The sequence below is a fragment of the Labeo rohita genome, chromosome 13 (genome assembly GCF_022985175.1).
Source record: "Labeo rohita strain BAU-BD-2019 chromosome 13, IGBB_LRoh.1.0, whole genome shotgun sequence".
Taxonomy (NCBI): domain Eukaryota; kingdom Metazoa; phylum Chordata; class Actinopteri; order Cypriniformes; family Cyprinidae; genus Labeo; species Labeo rohita.
Genome location: NC_066881.1, coordinates 17,938,204 through 17,953,918, shown reverse-complemented (window position 1 = coordinate 17,953,918; position 15,715 = coordinate 17,938,204). Strand labels below are relative to the sequence as shown.

Sequence of the window (15,715 nt, the reverse complement as noted above, 5' to 3'; positions counted from 1 at the left end):
AATATGTCAAGTTATTGTCTCATTTGTACTGCAAAAGGACTTAGTCAAAGGTGGAAACACACAAAATTCTTTTGTTTGCAAACTTTATAAATCTGAAGGCTTTTGGTTTAAATACATATCTCAAAATGCAGGTATGCAATTCTCTTGACATTTTACAAAATAATGCAATTGCGTGTCCTTGTGTGCAAATCCTCAAAGCTTCATTTAGGTGGCAGACCTGCATATCTACCATATCACTGCAGGTCGGTGCAACAGAACCGATTTTATCACTTGTGCTCAAAATGGCTCCGTAGTGCTTGTAACTACTTAAAGTGTAATTGTCTACAATCAAATACAGCTTCCATTCACTTCTGAGCAGTGATGTGCTTGTGTAGTAGATGAGTAGATTGCATCACTGTAAATATGTCTTGCTTTAAGCATGACTGTTTTTTAAAAAGGCAATTTGAGTGTGTGAGGCCTCCTTAAAGTATTTTTTTCATTCAAAGGCCACTGGCAAAAGTATGTGAAAAATGAAAAAATAAGGCTTGTGAATATGTGCAGAAACTCCCAGATATGGTTTTGTGCCAATATCAAAGACTGTAAAGCAGTATTGTGAATTACCGTACCTTAAATCCTAACATAATACAGTTTTAATACATTAAATGGAATGTTACTGATATGAAGTTAAAGATTCCCAAAGAAAATGCTCTCCTAGTACTCTCCAGTGGAGAGATTTTCACTTCTTTCAAATTGCCAGTTACTTCCCACAAAAGAAGAAACATAAATATTACAATAACAAATGTAACTGCGATGTTAAAAAAAAAAACAAAAAACAAGGGAGATTGTGCACAAGGTTGCAATCCTGTATGATCTGTCACTTAGAAAATGGCACCTCTAATAAACTTTTGGCATATCATTGTGATATTCTGCAGCTGGCCTCATGTCCTGACCTGGAACTTCCCAGCTTTGGTCACATATTTCACACCCTTGAATGGTTTATATTTCTCTCCGTACATGTCTAGACGATTGACTTTCAGACCTGGGAAACAGAAAAGAGAGCGAAGTAAGCATAACGCTATTCATATAGCACATATTAAAGGAGAAATCCAATTCCAGAATAAAAATTTACAGATAATGTAATACAGATAATCTTGTCATCCAAGATGTTCATGTCTTTATTTCTTCAGTCGTAAAGAATTATGCTTTTTGAGGAAAACATTTCAGGATTTTTCTCCATATAGTGGACTTCTATGGTGCCCCGAGTTTAAACTTCCAAAAGGCAGTTTAAATGCAGCTTCAAACGATCCCAGCCGAGGAAGAAGGGTCTTATCTAGCAAAACAATCTGTTATTTTCATAAAAATAATACAATTTATATACTTTTTTAATGTCAAAGGCTCATCTTGTCTTACTCTGCCTGGACTGTTTTTGTTCCGGTTCATGACAGTTAGGGTATGTTGAAAAACTTCCATCTCATGTTCTCCCTCAACTTCAAAATCGTTCTATAATCGCTGTTTTACCTTTTTTGTTACGGGTGTTTGATCTTCTTTGCATATTCACTTTGAAAGACTGGGTTGGAACTTCTGCTAGGGCTGGGAGTCTATTCCAAAAAGAATTGATTCCTCGATTCCAAAGGTTGGAATCGGTCCTATCAAAGGGAATCGACTCTCCATTCATAGCCGTTTTCAGTCCAGCAAAGCTTATCTATGGGCACCTCTTACACGAAAGGCTGCATCATACGAAGGCTGCAAATCTCAGCTGCTGTCATCAAACATCACTGAACATCGATTCACAAAAATAAACTGAATGAAAAGAGTCAGTACTAAGCTTGTTTGAGTTTGAGGATGCACAAGTGATTAGAAGTCTGATTCGTTTCCACAAAAAGGTTCTTTTGGATAGATCGTTTTAATAAGTTATTTTACGGTGGAATAAGTTATTTTACGGTGGAACGGCCTTATATTGTCCACAGTTCTGAGTGCTGGACGACAGAATAGATCATGATCGAGGGTCTTGATCCTATTTCCATCTTAAATAAACTGCTATTTATTAACCTTTCTATCAGCCAATGCTAATTCTGAAAGTAAACGCTGAGAGCACAGATCAGTGGCCGAGAGCGCATTAGATTGACAGATGAACAACAAGCTCTTATATCAGTGTTGTTGTTCTGGTTATTTTGTTTCAGCGTACAGTTTGGCAATTTTGCAAAAAGCATACCGTTAAAGTACACATCATTCAGCTGAACTGCGCTGTGGGCTATGACTAATTTCATGTGCAATGCAGTCAAAATTCATCATTTTTAAAAATAAAGCTTCATATTATGATAAGGCTACTCTCTAAGACCTTTATATCCTACAGTTATGGCCAAATTAGGTTCCTCCACTCTTAAAAAAAAAAAAAAAAAAAAAAAAAACAAACAAACCAAGAACTGAAAAAGAATTGAAAACAACAGTGAGGAATTGATTCTTGGAATCAAATCTCATCGATTCCAGAACCAGGAATTGGAATCGGACTCGATTCCAAAATTTTCAGAATCGAACAGCCCTAACTTCTACAGCCATGTAGGCTGATTTTGAAATGATTTTTGAAGTTGAGGGAGAAAATACGACTTTTCGACATACCCTTGAACCAGAATACACAGAGTTCAGGCAAGATTGATATTAAAAAGATTAAAAAGTATTTAAACTGTATTTTTTTAATGAAAATAACCAATCGTTTCGCTAGATAAGACTCTTCTTCCTCAGCTGGGATTGTTTATAACCGCATTTGGGATCGTTTGAAGCCGCAATAAAATGCATTTTGAAAGTTCAAACTTGGGGCACCATAGCAGTCCATTATACAGAGAAAAATCCTGAAATGTTTTCCTCGAAAAAGATAATTTCCTTACGACTGAAGAAAAAAAGACATGAACATCTTGGATGACAAGGGGGTGAGTACATTATCGGTACATTTTTGTTCCGGAAGCAGACTTCTTCTTTAAGATGAATAAGATGAAAAGTAAACAAATAATAAATCAAGCAGGGTTATAGCAGCTTTTTAAAAGCTTCTTAATAACAATAGTGCTTTATCACAAGGTCCTGCTGGCAATGAATAACGACCAAAGCTGATAAAAGGACACTAGCCAACCTGAGATGGCTAACTGCTGGATTTTCAGGTCAATGTTCAGACTTGGGTTCTCCTCTGGTTTAGGAGCTCCAGACTGCAGGCTTAGACTTCCTTTCAGATTGGGAAGCTTTTGAGAGTTAAGTTTCCCTATGTCCCACACCAAAATCTACAAGACAACACCCAAAAGAAAAATATAGTTTCAAATGATCTACAGCTGTGACATTACTATAATACCACCAGTACAATAAATCAATAAAAACGGAAGACAAAGAGTTGCATCTGACCTTTGTGACGGGGTCATAGTTGTAGGTTCCCTGAGTGGCGTTGAGATTGGCACTGAGAACCACTTTAGGCATGTGTACGGTCACTACCAAGCACTCCACAGTCTTTCCCATGGTCTGCTTAGGACCCACAGTGATGTCCAGTCTTCCTGAAGATCCAGTCTCAAAGAAACTGATGTTCTGCTTCACATATACTGGGATTGCTACAAGGCTGTAAAATCAGATAAAAAAAAAACTTTTGACGAGGAATATCTAAATAACTTTACACATATTTTAGTATTGTGAAACCATTTACTACAGATCAATACTCTGCTTACTTCTGCGCACTTATGTGATACGACATGAGCTGAAAGTTTCCATCAGGGGGAATGAAAGAGATAACTCTTTCGCTTTCCCATCTCTTATAACGAACGCATGGATGAAAGCTCACATCGTCCAGAAGTCTGGGGTTCTGTGGATGAACATCATACAGTTGTGTTAAAAAACGTTTTGATGAAACGTGGTCATAAAGGTCCTTGGTCATAAAGGTCATAAAAGCTGCATGCATTAAAGAAATGTTGTTTCAAATAGTTTTAGACAAAGTGTAATGTGTATAATGCTTTATCTTTTTTTTTTTTTTCTGTCCTTGAAAAAGATACTCAATCCTTAGGTGCACTACAGGCACCCAGTGGCGCCACTTGTGCTCTGAACTTTCATTAGATAAGGTCAAAGTTAGATAAGAACACAGATACTGACAAAGATTTTCCAAGTGGGCATAAAATTATAATTCACCATATCTATTTATTAAATGCATGTTATAGATCTTATTGTGAACAATTCATCTGACTGTGTATGTCTTATTTATTTTAGAATAATGACCTTGTAATGTTTAAGGAAATGGCAACCTGCTTAAACCCAGCCCACGCAAGCTTGCATTCATCTGCTTCCATTTTTGAGTGCAATGGCCACATTATCAATGGCCTCAAATGGCCTCAAAATCTAATTAACCAACTGACAGATCCATTCTCAATTCTCCACCCTACATTTATTGTTTTCCCAATAATACAACACAATATGGAAAAACAAAAACAAAAACAAAAAACAAAATCTGTCGATAGTTTGGTTTCATCACAACTTTAAATATAGTTGAAGGGACAGAAAAATAAAATGCATCCAAAAAGAAAAGTGCTCTCACCATAAATGAGAGAGTAAGATCTGGCATGCCAGAGAGCTTGACACAAGCATCAATAACTCCTTGGATTTCTGCAAAAACTGTAGTTCCTGAAACAGAAGAGAACACCAATGTTAACCTTGAAAGGAAATACAACCCCTTCAGTATTATGCATTCACATGAACAATGAACAGTTGAGGTCAAAAGTTTACATACACCTTGCAGAATCTGCAAAATGTTAATTTCACCTAAATAAAAGGAATCATACAAAATGCATGTTATTTTTTATTTAGTACTGACATGAATAAGATATTTCACATAAAAGTTTACATATAGTCCACAAGAGAAAATAATAGTTGAATTTATAAAAATGACTCTGGTCAAAGTTTACATATGCTTGATTCTTAATACTGTGCTGTTACCTGAATGATCCATAGCTGTGCTTTTTTTTTTTTTTGCCTGCTGTTCAAAAAAATCCTTCAGGTCCCACAAATTCTTTGGTTTTTCAGCATTTTTGTGTATTTGAACCCTTTCCAACAATGACTGAATGATTTTGAGATCAGTCTTTTTTACATTGAGGACAACTGAGAGAGTCATATGCAACTATTATAGAAGGTTCAAACACTCATTGATGCTTCAGAAGGAAACATGATGCATTAATAGCTGGGGGGGTAAAAACTTTTTGAATTTGATCAGGGTAAATTTGACTTATTTTGTCTTCTGGTAAACATGCAAATATCTTCTGTAGCTTCTGAAGGATAAATAAAAGAAAAAAATGAAAAAGAAAAAAAAAAAGATATTTAGGCAAATTAAGAAAAATGTACATATCTTCATTCTGTTCAAAAGTTTACACCCCTGGCTCTTAATGCATCGTGTTTCCTTCTGGAGCATCAGTGAGCGTTTGAACCTTCTGTAATAGTTGCATATGAATCCCTCAGTTGTGCTCCGTGTAAAAAGATGGATCTCAGACTCATACAGTCATTGTTGGAAAAGGTTTAAATACACAAAAATGCTGAAACACCTAAGAATTTGTGGGACCTGAAGGATTTTTCTGAAGAACAGCAGGCTGTTTAATTATTCAGGACAAACAAGGGACTCATGAACAACTATCAGTAAACCAAAAAACCAAAAAAACAAAAACAGCTGTGGATCATTCAGGTAACATCACAGTATGAAGAATCAAGTGTATGTAAACTTTTGAATGGGATCATTTTTATAAATTCAACTTTTTATGTGAAATATCTTAGGTCAGTACTAAATGAAAAATAACATGCATTTTATATTTGGTAAAATAATTAACATTTTGCAGATTCTGCAAGGTGTGTGTAAACTTTTGACCTCAACTGTAACTGTGAAATCAAAGTACCAAAAACAGTCTTACCAGACTTATCCAGGATGGCATCGATTTCTTCCACCACATCAAAGTAAGCCTCATTATTGGTGTATTTTACACCTGCTCTTCTCCATGGAATAGTGGAGAGCTGACCAGTAGGAAGCGTTTCGCCAACATTACTACTGCCTGAAGATTATGAATCAGTTAGATTCTCAACATCACATGGCCATAAATAAAATACTCAGATATGTGGTATCTTACCTGTGATGGTGTTAACCATCGTCCGCAGGATTGTGGGAGGTCTGATGAGTTCCTTCAAGATGTTGGATTCTGTAGCGAGGGGGAAGCCATTATCCAACATTTCCTCCAAGAGCTCGTACACTATGACCACATTGTCCTTGATTGTAGTCTCAGAACATTCTCCAAAATAGTCCTGCGTAAATGATTATAAAACACTATATTATTCAACACACATTCTAAAGTATGCAAGCAAATGTACACCAAGTTTGCTGAATAAAAGCATTACATTCTTAAAATAAATTCTTTCTGAACCCAAACTATGCCACACCGTCAGTGGGTATTTATACCTGAAATGTCTCTGCGACTCGATGCAGAAATTCTATAACAAAGAGCGGAGGCACTTCTGTTTGGATGACAGAAACAAAGAAGATCTTCTCACGGTAGATGTTTATGAGATAGTGATGAGGGGTGCGGATGACAGGAGGCACATTGTCAGGTTCCACTGCCTTCTCTCGTGCTTCGAAAAAATAATCGCAGACCGAGCGGCTTATGACACTCTTCCAGTGTTTCTCCAGGAATAAATCGCCAGCATTGTTTATCAGAAACAAGCTGTGAATCATGATGAGGGCTGGAATTTCAACAGGATGAGAATGGGACAATGAGAATGGGAGTCACGGTGCTAACAGCAGGTATGAGCTACTATGTTATTCCAGTGTTTTTTTAATAACGCTGGTTATAAAAATGAAAAATCAAAAATGTACTGTGAGAACTACTGTTTTAAAGTCACTATCCATATTTAATAATCTGTATAAGAAATAAAGCATTCTTATTACCTACAGTAATTAAGTAATGAGAATTACACTACCAGTCAAAAGTTTTTGAACAGTAGGATTTTAATGTTTTTTACAGAAGTCTCTTCTGCTCACCAAGCCTGCATTTATTTGATCCAAAAAACAGCAAAAGCAGTAATATTTTGAAATATTTTTTACTATTTAAAATAACTTGAATACAATTTAAAATGTTATTTATCCCTGTGATCAAAAGTGATGGGGAAATAATGTTACAAAAGATTACCCTTTTCAGATAAATGCTGTTCTTCTGAACTTTCCATTCATCAATGAAACATAAAAAAATCTTCTCAGCTGTTTTCAATAATAATAATAAATATTTTTGAGCAGCAAATCAGAATATTAGAATGATTTCTGAAGGATTGTGTAACTGGAGTAATGATGCTAAAAATTCAGCTTTGAAATCACAAGAATAAATTACATTTTAAAATTATTCAAAAAGAAAACAATTATTTTAAATAGTAAAAATATTTCAAAATTTTACTGTTATTGCTGTACCTCGGATCAAACAAATACAAGCTTGGCGAGCAGAAGAGACTTTTTGAAAAAATATTAAAAATCTTACTGTTCAAAAACTTTCGACTAGTAGTGTAGGTAACAATTAGGATAGTGGCTTTAAAACAGATGACAGTTTTATCCCTATTTTACGAACACCCATCCCCATATAATCACTTAAATAATAAAAATCAAATATTATGAATATAAATAATACCGAGCAGAGGGTAGATCTAAAGGCTGTGAACTGTGCACTTTATAAAGCTACATTTCAGGTCCTGAGCTCTGTGCAAACAACTGTATCATCCTATATAAGTAAATGAAAACTTAAGAACCTATATTTCTTCTTTCTGGTTGCAAACAAACTTGCAGCATAGAAATTACCATAACTGTAAATGCAATGCAGTACTGTGTGATAGCTAACAAAATCATTAATCCCTCAGAAAATACTAAAAAACAAATGCAGGAAAGTTGCTTCCTTAAAGAAGAGTTACAGGATATCCTGCGTCTACCGATTCTTTTTAGACAAAAATATTCAGTCGAACAAACGCAGGCAGTCGGTTGTTCATAACTACACATATCTAAACTTATTGTAAATAAATCTTACCTGTAGACAGCTGTCTTTATTAATGTCTTCAGGCAGTATTCCCCGTTTGCAATGTGGCAGTCACTCACCTTCCAGCGGTTCATGCGTTCGAATCTAAGCCTGTCGCGAATTCATATTGAAAACACTTTTAAAACACAAACAATCGCTTCTTGTGAAAACCGCGTAAGATTAAAGACGATAAACAACACCTCTGTAAAGCACGTGCTTCATTAAAGTTTATATTAGCATGGAAATGTACTTTTTGCTCCGGCGATACGCAGGGACAGCTATGTGTCTTCACGGCTAAAATCAGTTAACCGAATCGGTTCTTTTGAACAGCTCTTTTCGAAAAATAGTTAAATGAACAGATTCATTGATTCTCCATATAATCACGTGGCGTCTGGGAACACGCCGTTTGTTGCGTTTTTCATTAAAGTTTATTAAAACGACAGCCTTTTTACAAATTCATACATTTGTATTCTGATTTGCTTGAAACGTATGTGCTACTGGGCTGTTAAGGTAAGTTTAACCCCTTCGGTTCACTCACAATATTTACCGACTCACTGAACCGAGAATCGAATGCTTTTATGAGCAGCTCACTCATCGGTTCTCGGCTCAGTATGAATGAGATAGAGACGATTCTCGGTTCAATGAATCCTTGAGAACAGCTCGGACCTTTTCAGTCCGGCTCGTGATGGAATAGATTAGTGAATCGATTCAGTAAAAAGATTCAATTCAAAAGAACTATCCTCTTACCCGCGCATCCAGATGCTTCATTCGCTCAACAAGGTGCCTGGAGCATATTTGATAGAGCTCTATCACACTAAAGCATGGCGTCCGATGAACCTAAAGCCAAGAGGATTAAACTCGAGGAAAAAAAGCTCAGGTACAGCAAACGCAAGCATCGGTTGAACAGTGAAGAATGACAGAGTCAAGCGTGTGTTTATGGATTTTATTAAACACGCGGCGGTTTGTTTGCGAACACTTTTGGGTCAGAGGTCTAGTCTGCGTGTCATTTAAAGTCCATGTGCTGTCAATTTAGTGTTTTCTCTCTCAAAAGCACATTGTTGTGGCACTGGAGAGGAATGTATCTCCATTTTAGAGCAGTGCCAATGAATCAGTTTTGCTGCAAATCCTAAACTCGTGATCATGTGTTTTTTTGTTTTTTTTGAGTGAACAATATCCAAAGCGTTCCACAATCACTTCAGTTATACATAGGCGACTGGTGAGTTCGTGTGTTTGTGTAACGTTACATATGATTAATGCTTCTGAACATCCGTTGTCCTTGAGTGTTTTATATCGACCACTGGAGTGCGTCCCTCCGGCTCCACGTGTCTTTTGTTATGCAGTTCAGCTCAGCTGCACAAAAAGTCTTCCGGCTGTACACGCTTTCATATATAACATAAGTACATGCATGCATTCAAAAAAACATACGTGGGAACACAATATAGTTGTCCGTTTACCTTACGCCTCATTCACACATGTTGGTTGCAAGTTGTGTAGGTCACTTTCCGGCTGGTATTTCTGTTCCCAACCTACTGACAGCCGCCTTATGAGATACGTGGTGCCTTTAGGAGTGCTGTCATTACGAAATATCAGCCTTGATTAATACATAATAGTTATTTGGCTAATTGCTAATGAGAATAAATGGGAATACTTGCACTCTGGTATACTGTCATTTATGAATACGCTTAGGTCACAGCTGAGTATTGGTCATTATTGCTTGTGTTTGCATACTTGGTGGCAAATATAGTGTTTTACGTTTAATATGTACATTTAGCTTCATTTTTATGTTTACGAAATATTTTCAACTACAAAAATCTCAAACGGAGCACTCAGCCAATCAGCAGTCGATGCTCTGCTCGTTCAGCCAATCAGCGGCGAGGTGGTCTTGCGTCTGAGTACAAACATTGCAGACCGCTGACTGTCCGTCTTGACTGTCATTAAACTCCAGTGAGCATCATCACCTCAAGCCATCCTCATGCCTACAGCCAGGTAGGGCTAAATTGGATAGTTAGACACCTGTTCAGCTATTTAAGGAATTTTCTAAGACTTACAATTTTGTCATTCCATAATGAAAAGAGAGAGAAAAAAAAAAAATCCAACTTAAAGTAGCTTGTTGTTTTGGCTAATGGAAGCTCACAAGATGTGATGTTTTATTGTTTTCTGCATAGTTTGCACATTTACTCTGTTACTCAGATGGCTGCTGTTTACTTTTAGTTGTACGTAATACAGAAATGATATTCATATATTTCTTTATTCATTGAACAGCACATCCAAACATCTGTTTTAGAGCACCACAAGCTTCACAAACTCCCACACTGACACATCTGTGCTGCTTCACGTGTTTCCCATAACTTACACCTAACAATTGGCTTTTTTTGAATGTAGGAGTGTGAATGTTCGTTTAGACTAATTTTGTTGTGAGCTCATTTGAATGGCTCATTCCTTGTAGTATTTGGATGTGCTTCCTTATTTGTTTACATTAATAATAGAGAATATGGAAAAACATGCAGGCTTTTATCAGTACTCGCTGCTAAGTTTTAATCTTAGGGTTTCCACACATGTCACATCCAGGGTGAATGAACGGTCAGTCGCTCAGCCACGTGTTTGAATGCTTGGTTGGTTAGATGTGGTGACTGTCTAATGCTTTCTTTAATGTTTTAGTGCCTAGTTTGAAACATTTATGACATGCTTTTCTGCTTTAAAACTATTTGTGCATGACTAAACAAATGCTGAGTATTTCTGCATGTGCTAGACAAAATATCTAGCTTGTAGCTCTTCTGCGTAAGCAGTGCTTACGTTTTTCAATTTGTGTAATGTGCTGTCAATTCTGCTTGAATGGATCTTCAGCGTTTATGCTGAATTTCGGTTATGTAAAGTCCCTCAAGACAAAAACGCTTGAGTTATGCACATTTTTTGAATTTTTGGTGAAAATAGTTTGCTTGGTCAAAGAAATGTCCCTGCTATCTTTAGAAGGCACATCATGCAAGTGAATCACGAAGGCCTTGTGCATATGCTTTTAGTGTAACTATGCTCAAGTCTGTTGTTGGGACTATTTAGTTGTTTTCCTAATGTCTTAACTGGACACGCGTGTCTTTTTTTGCAGTCAAAATGCCCTTTTCGGGATGGGAAACCCCCTGCTTGACATCTGCGCTGTTGTGGACAAAGACTTCCTAGACAAGTAAGTCACATGTTTCTTTAAAATCAATTTGATTTGAATCTATTTGATGACTTGGCTGGGTCCTGCTGTATGTTTGCTTTGGGATCAGTGTGTCGTGTCAGCATTTTGTCTTGGGTGACGTGTGAACTAAAACCTCTTTTTAAAATGTCACAGAGTGGTTGATCTTTGGTCAGCCCATGTTGGAAGCCCAGTAGCTTTTGGGTTCATAATCTTCTTTGTGAAGAAATTAAACCCACTACGTTTAATAGGCCAAGTTTCCTTGTTCTTTAAGGAGGCGGCATGTGCCATGGGCACTCTGCGGGTGAGAGGAAATCTCCAGTTTGACACGTAGCCTTACTCGCAGTGCTATTCCAGCACTAGTCATAAAACAATACCCCCTTCGTTACATAACCCCAAACACACTGGCAGTGCCCGACTTGCCATTAACGTCCTTGCCTTACCATGACCGTGAGGTGGCACACTTCAGGCGGTTTTACCAAACAGATAGTTAGCAACCTGATCTGACCTTTTTGCATCATTTAAAAAAATGTGCAGGTTAAACCAGTTTGTGTTTGGTAACTTTCATGCTGTAAATTCTATAATCTACCAGGACACACATTTATCTTTAAATATAATTGTTTATTGAACAGTCAAACTACAGTTTATTGGCTTCTAACTGTCAGCAGTATTGCAAACAGGTTTGGTAATCTTAAAACTGCTGTTTCAGACGGTTTCAGAACAGCTTGACCTGTGGCAGACTTTGACTGCAATGATTTCCATTTGATTTATTCTAAAGAGTTTGTTTAGTTGCTTGACCTGTTGTTTGCACGGCAGAGTCAAAGAATATATTATCAAGAGAGATCAGTAAGCTGCCTATTTAATGATTAGATATCAGGCCAGCACATGGTTGACCACATACCGAATATAAAAAGACTTTCAAGATAATGGAAAATAGTTTTAGCTGCTTGAGCAATTTGATTGAGTGACGAGAAGTTAAAACATTGCTTCATCACCTAAATCCCAGTTATGCCACTTGGTCACTTATTATGTTCTCTTAAAGACATTCACTGACAAATTAAGGTTTGACTCCTTAGGTTAATTTGTTAGCCTTTTTTTTGCACTTGAGAGCGAACCACAACAAAACCCCTTACAAGCTTACATGCATATACACTACCATTAACAAAATACAAAAACACAGCTATATTGTAAAATATTATTACAGTTCAAAATAACTGTTATCTTTTTAAATGTATATTGAAATGTAATTTATTCCTGTGATGGCAAAGCTGAATTTTTAGCAGCCATTACTCCAGTTTTTAGTGTCACATTATACTTTAGAAATCATTCTAATATGCTGATTTGCTGCATAAGAAACATTTTAAATGTTGAAAATAGCAAAAATGCTTTATACTTGTGAATGTCGTAAGACAAATTTTCAGGTACCTTTGAATGTATATATATATATATATGTATGTATTTTTTTATTGTTTAGCGTAAAATAATACTTAAGTCATTTTATTATTTTTGCCTTCATCTCCAATTACTTTTTATTGTTGCTGCATAAGACCTCTACTTTTGTGATTAGTCAGTGTCTAGTTCCATAATCCTCTTCAGATGTAAAATTTCACCTTATTAGATGAGCTGTTATGACCCTTTGTACCACAAACGCAGACTACAGACCGTTGTCAGATGGTTTCCATTTTTAAAAGCACACCAAGTTCATGTTCGTCTGTTATGAATGACTCATAACTGACCTTTTTTTTGTAAATGCAGGATTGAATCAGACACCGAATTCAGTTTAAAATGAATTATGCATATTATTGTGCTCAGACGTTTTAAGTTGATGAAGTGATTATCGCTCAATGAAAGAAGCTTTATTTTGTGTTAGTCCTAAGACCTTCACCTACAGCCGTCTTACTAAAAAGAGCTGTCGCACGTGCTTGTCTTAATCTCAAGGCGGATGGATCTGTTTTGTGTAGATTGTTTCGTGATAATATCTGTTTGAGAGTACATTTTAAGATGATTAGCTGTACGTGACAACAACATATGGCACAAGTTTGCTCAACATGAATTACTTTAAATAGTATTTAGTAATAGTATTTTATTTTTTAGAAATACTGTGTTGTGTATTTAGATTTTCTGGTACATTTTTCTGGTAATTAGTTTTATTATTAGTAGTAGTATTATTATCATTACATTTAGTAATACATTTGTCACAGTTTCTTAAGTTAAACCAGACTTTCATTTTGACTAGTTGCTGTGAAGACCTGTAAGTTCCTGTTTGTATATGATATGACGGTAGTTTTGGTTTTTCTCACAAAAAGCAGTAAAATGCTCATGAAGTGAGACTCGGAGCATTTCTAGAGATTGTTTGTTCATGTACTCATATACTGAGGTGGCAGAGGCTGAAAACACAGCGCCTTGATTCAAGTGTATTGACCTTCTTTTGATTTATGCATCCAAAATTTGGCAAATTCAGTGATATTCCGCGTTATACAGTAAATTCCATTTTTATGACTGGATTCCACGATTCTGTCTGTTTTTCCACATTGCATAAATCATAGGGGAGTATTTAGAGAGGTAATTTTTTGACCATCGTTTTATGCCACTAATGTCACTGATGTTGTTTTAAACTAATAAAAAAAACCTAGGGAAAAAAAGTATTATTATTATTATTATTATTATTATTATTATTTTACTTTGAATTGTTCTTGATGAGTAGATCTGGTGTTACAAAGATGATTTGTGTGTCTCACAGGTATGGACTCAAGCCAAATGACCAGATTCTAGCAGAAGATAAACACAAGGAAATGTAAGTGTCTTTCACCAGTGCTATATTGTTTGTTTCAACACAGGCCAGTTTGGTATGTTCAGTGATTTTGTTTTTGCATGTTGGTTATTGATATTTACCCCTTCATATGAATCCCATACCAACAAAGCTGTTTCACTTTGTTTAATCTTTAGAGGATGTGAGATCTCCTCAGAAAGGAAGTGCCCATATGATATAAAGCACCATTGTAGTTTTATTGCCATCTTGTGTATTGATGTCACTCCATGTAGATTAGCATCTGATCTAAACGTGTGACCCTCTTTAATGCAAAGTTTAAAAGGATGTTTAGCACATTAGTTAGGGATGCTCCGAAACCGATTCCGATACCTAGGGCTCGATACTGGCCGATACCGATGCCGATCCGATACCAGTGAAGGGTGTTTTTTTTTGTTTTTGTTTTTTTTAATAAATGTAGAATTTATGTATCTCTGTGTATGGAACTGATAATCATTCTTTCACAGTCTACTAAATACAGACTACTTCATTATAAAAAAATATGTATGTAATAAATATATGTATATTCAAAATCTATGACAAAAATATATCATAAACTATGTTAGTGGATAATTCAGCAGCATAAGTTATTCTAGAAAAATCAGTGCACAGTAATTTTAGAAATCCAAATATTTTATGAAAAAACATTATTTTGTGGGGAACAAATAAATGTTGGACTAAATCTGGTAAAATATTACACATTGCTATTTGTATTATTTTAAAATCCATTCATGAAAAACAATGCATTTATATATAAGTATATAACATTAGAATACACTTCTTTTAAATGTATAGCATATTGTTAATAAGGCAACAACATATGATAGATAGGACAAAAGAAATACAGGGCGGCACGTAACGCTTACAATATGTGTGGTCGGTGTGCGGACTGATGCGCTTGAAGCAACACGGAGTCACAGCACGCAGCGCTTTGCATTAAAAGTTTCAAAACACAGAGGGAAGAGAAATTGATGTGTACATTATTATATCTGTGCAACAGTTTATCGAGCCTTTCTTTAAACAGTTTCAAATTTCAGCTACTGTGCGCGTTAAAAACTATCTATAGGCTTGTCTACTCTCGTGTTTTGTTCTCACAGACACACGGTTGTAAGTAATATGATTTAGAAACAACGTTAAACATTAAATAGACATTTATCCACAAATCAAACATAGTAATGGGAACGCAGAATGATCTTGGAGAGAGCTTTCCCGAAATGACCGAACGCGACCAGGGTTTGAAGGCTCAATGAATGACTGACAGCCACAGCGGAGAGAAGAGTTAGTGTGAACTTTAATGTTAGGACTTAAATATTCACATGTACCTCACATTAAGCTTCAGAAAACTTGGAATATAGTGCAGGAAAACATTGTGCTTTATAATGCTTTTAAATGTCTTAGCGGTAACACAGAATAATACGCACAATATTGGATTTGGATCGACCCTCTATGACTGATACCCGATCCAAAAAGAAAAGCAGTATCGGAGCTGATACCCGATATGAATGTTGGATCGGTGCATCCCTAGCATTAGTAGGATACAGACAACTCAGAATTAAGTTCTGGTGTCATTTCTGAGTGGCTAGAGCAAGTTTATAGTGCATTTGCTCAACATACATTATGCCCTACTTTTGGTAACGGGCTTAGGAGTCAGCTGAAAGCTGGAAGCCTTAGGAAATAGAAAGGGATGTATTGTTTACTGCATGTAATTGCATGTAA

General features: G+C 36.1%; 2 protein-coding genes across 2 annotated transcripts in view; one reads left to right on the top strand and one right to left on the bottom strand.

The window, feature by feature from the left end:
- Positions 1 to 105: 105 nt before the first annotated feature.
- Positions 106 to 8,239, bottom strand: ap3m1 (adaptor related protein complex 3 subunit mu 1). Its single transcript, XM_051125515.1, has 10 exons — positions 8,222 to 8,239; positions 8,034 to 8,132; positions 6,431 to 6,711; positions 6,105 to 6,276; positions 5,892 to 6,029; positions 4,535 to 4,620; positions 3,678 to 3,811; positions 3,364 to 3,571; positions 3,101 to 3,245; positions 106 to 1,018 (listed from the first exon to the last, which is right to left on the bottom strand). The coding sequence occupies exons 3-10, from the start codon at positions 6,701 to 6,703 to the stop codon at positions 918 to 920; spliced, it is 1,257 nt and encodes a 418-aa protein (XP_050981472.1). The 5' UTR covers positions 6,704 to 6,711; positions 8,034 to 8,132; positions 8,222 to 8,239; the 3' UTR covers positions 106 to 917.
- A 501-nt stretch (positions 8,240 to 8,740) lies between these two features.
- Positions 8,741 to 15,715, top strand: part of adka (adenosine kinase a) — a 206,014-nt gene continuing 199,039 nt past the window's right edge. Inside the window, exons 1-3 of the mRNA XM_051126132.1 lie at positions 8,741 to 8,898; positions 11,122 to 11,196; positions 13,934 to 13,987. Of these exons, the coding sequence (XP_050982089.1) occupies positions 8,843 to 8,898; positions 11,122 to 11,196; positions 13,934 to 13,987 (185 nt within the window). The 5' untranslated portion in view covers positions 8,741 to 8,842. The remainder of the gene's footprint in view (positions 8,899 to 11,121; positions 11,197 to 13,933; positions 13,988 to 15,715) is intronic.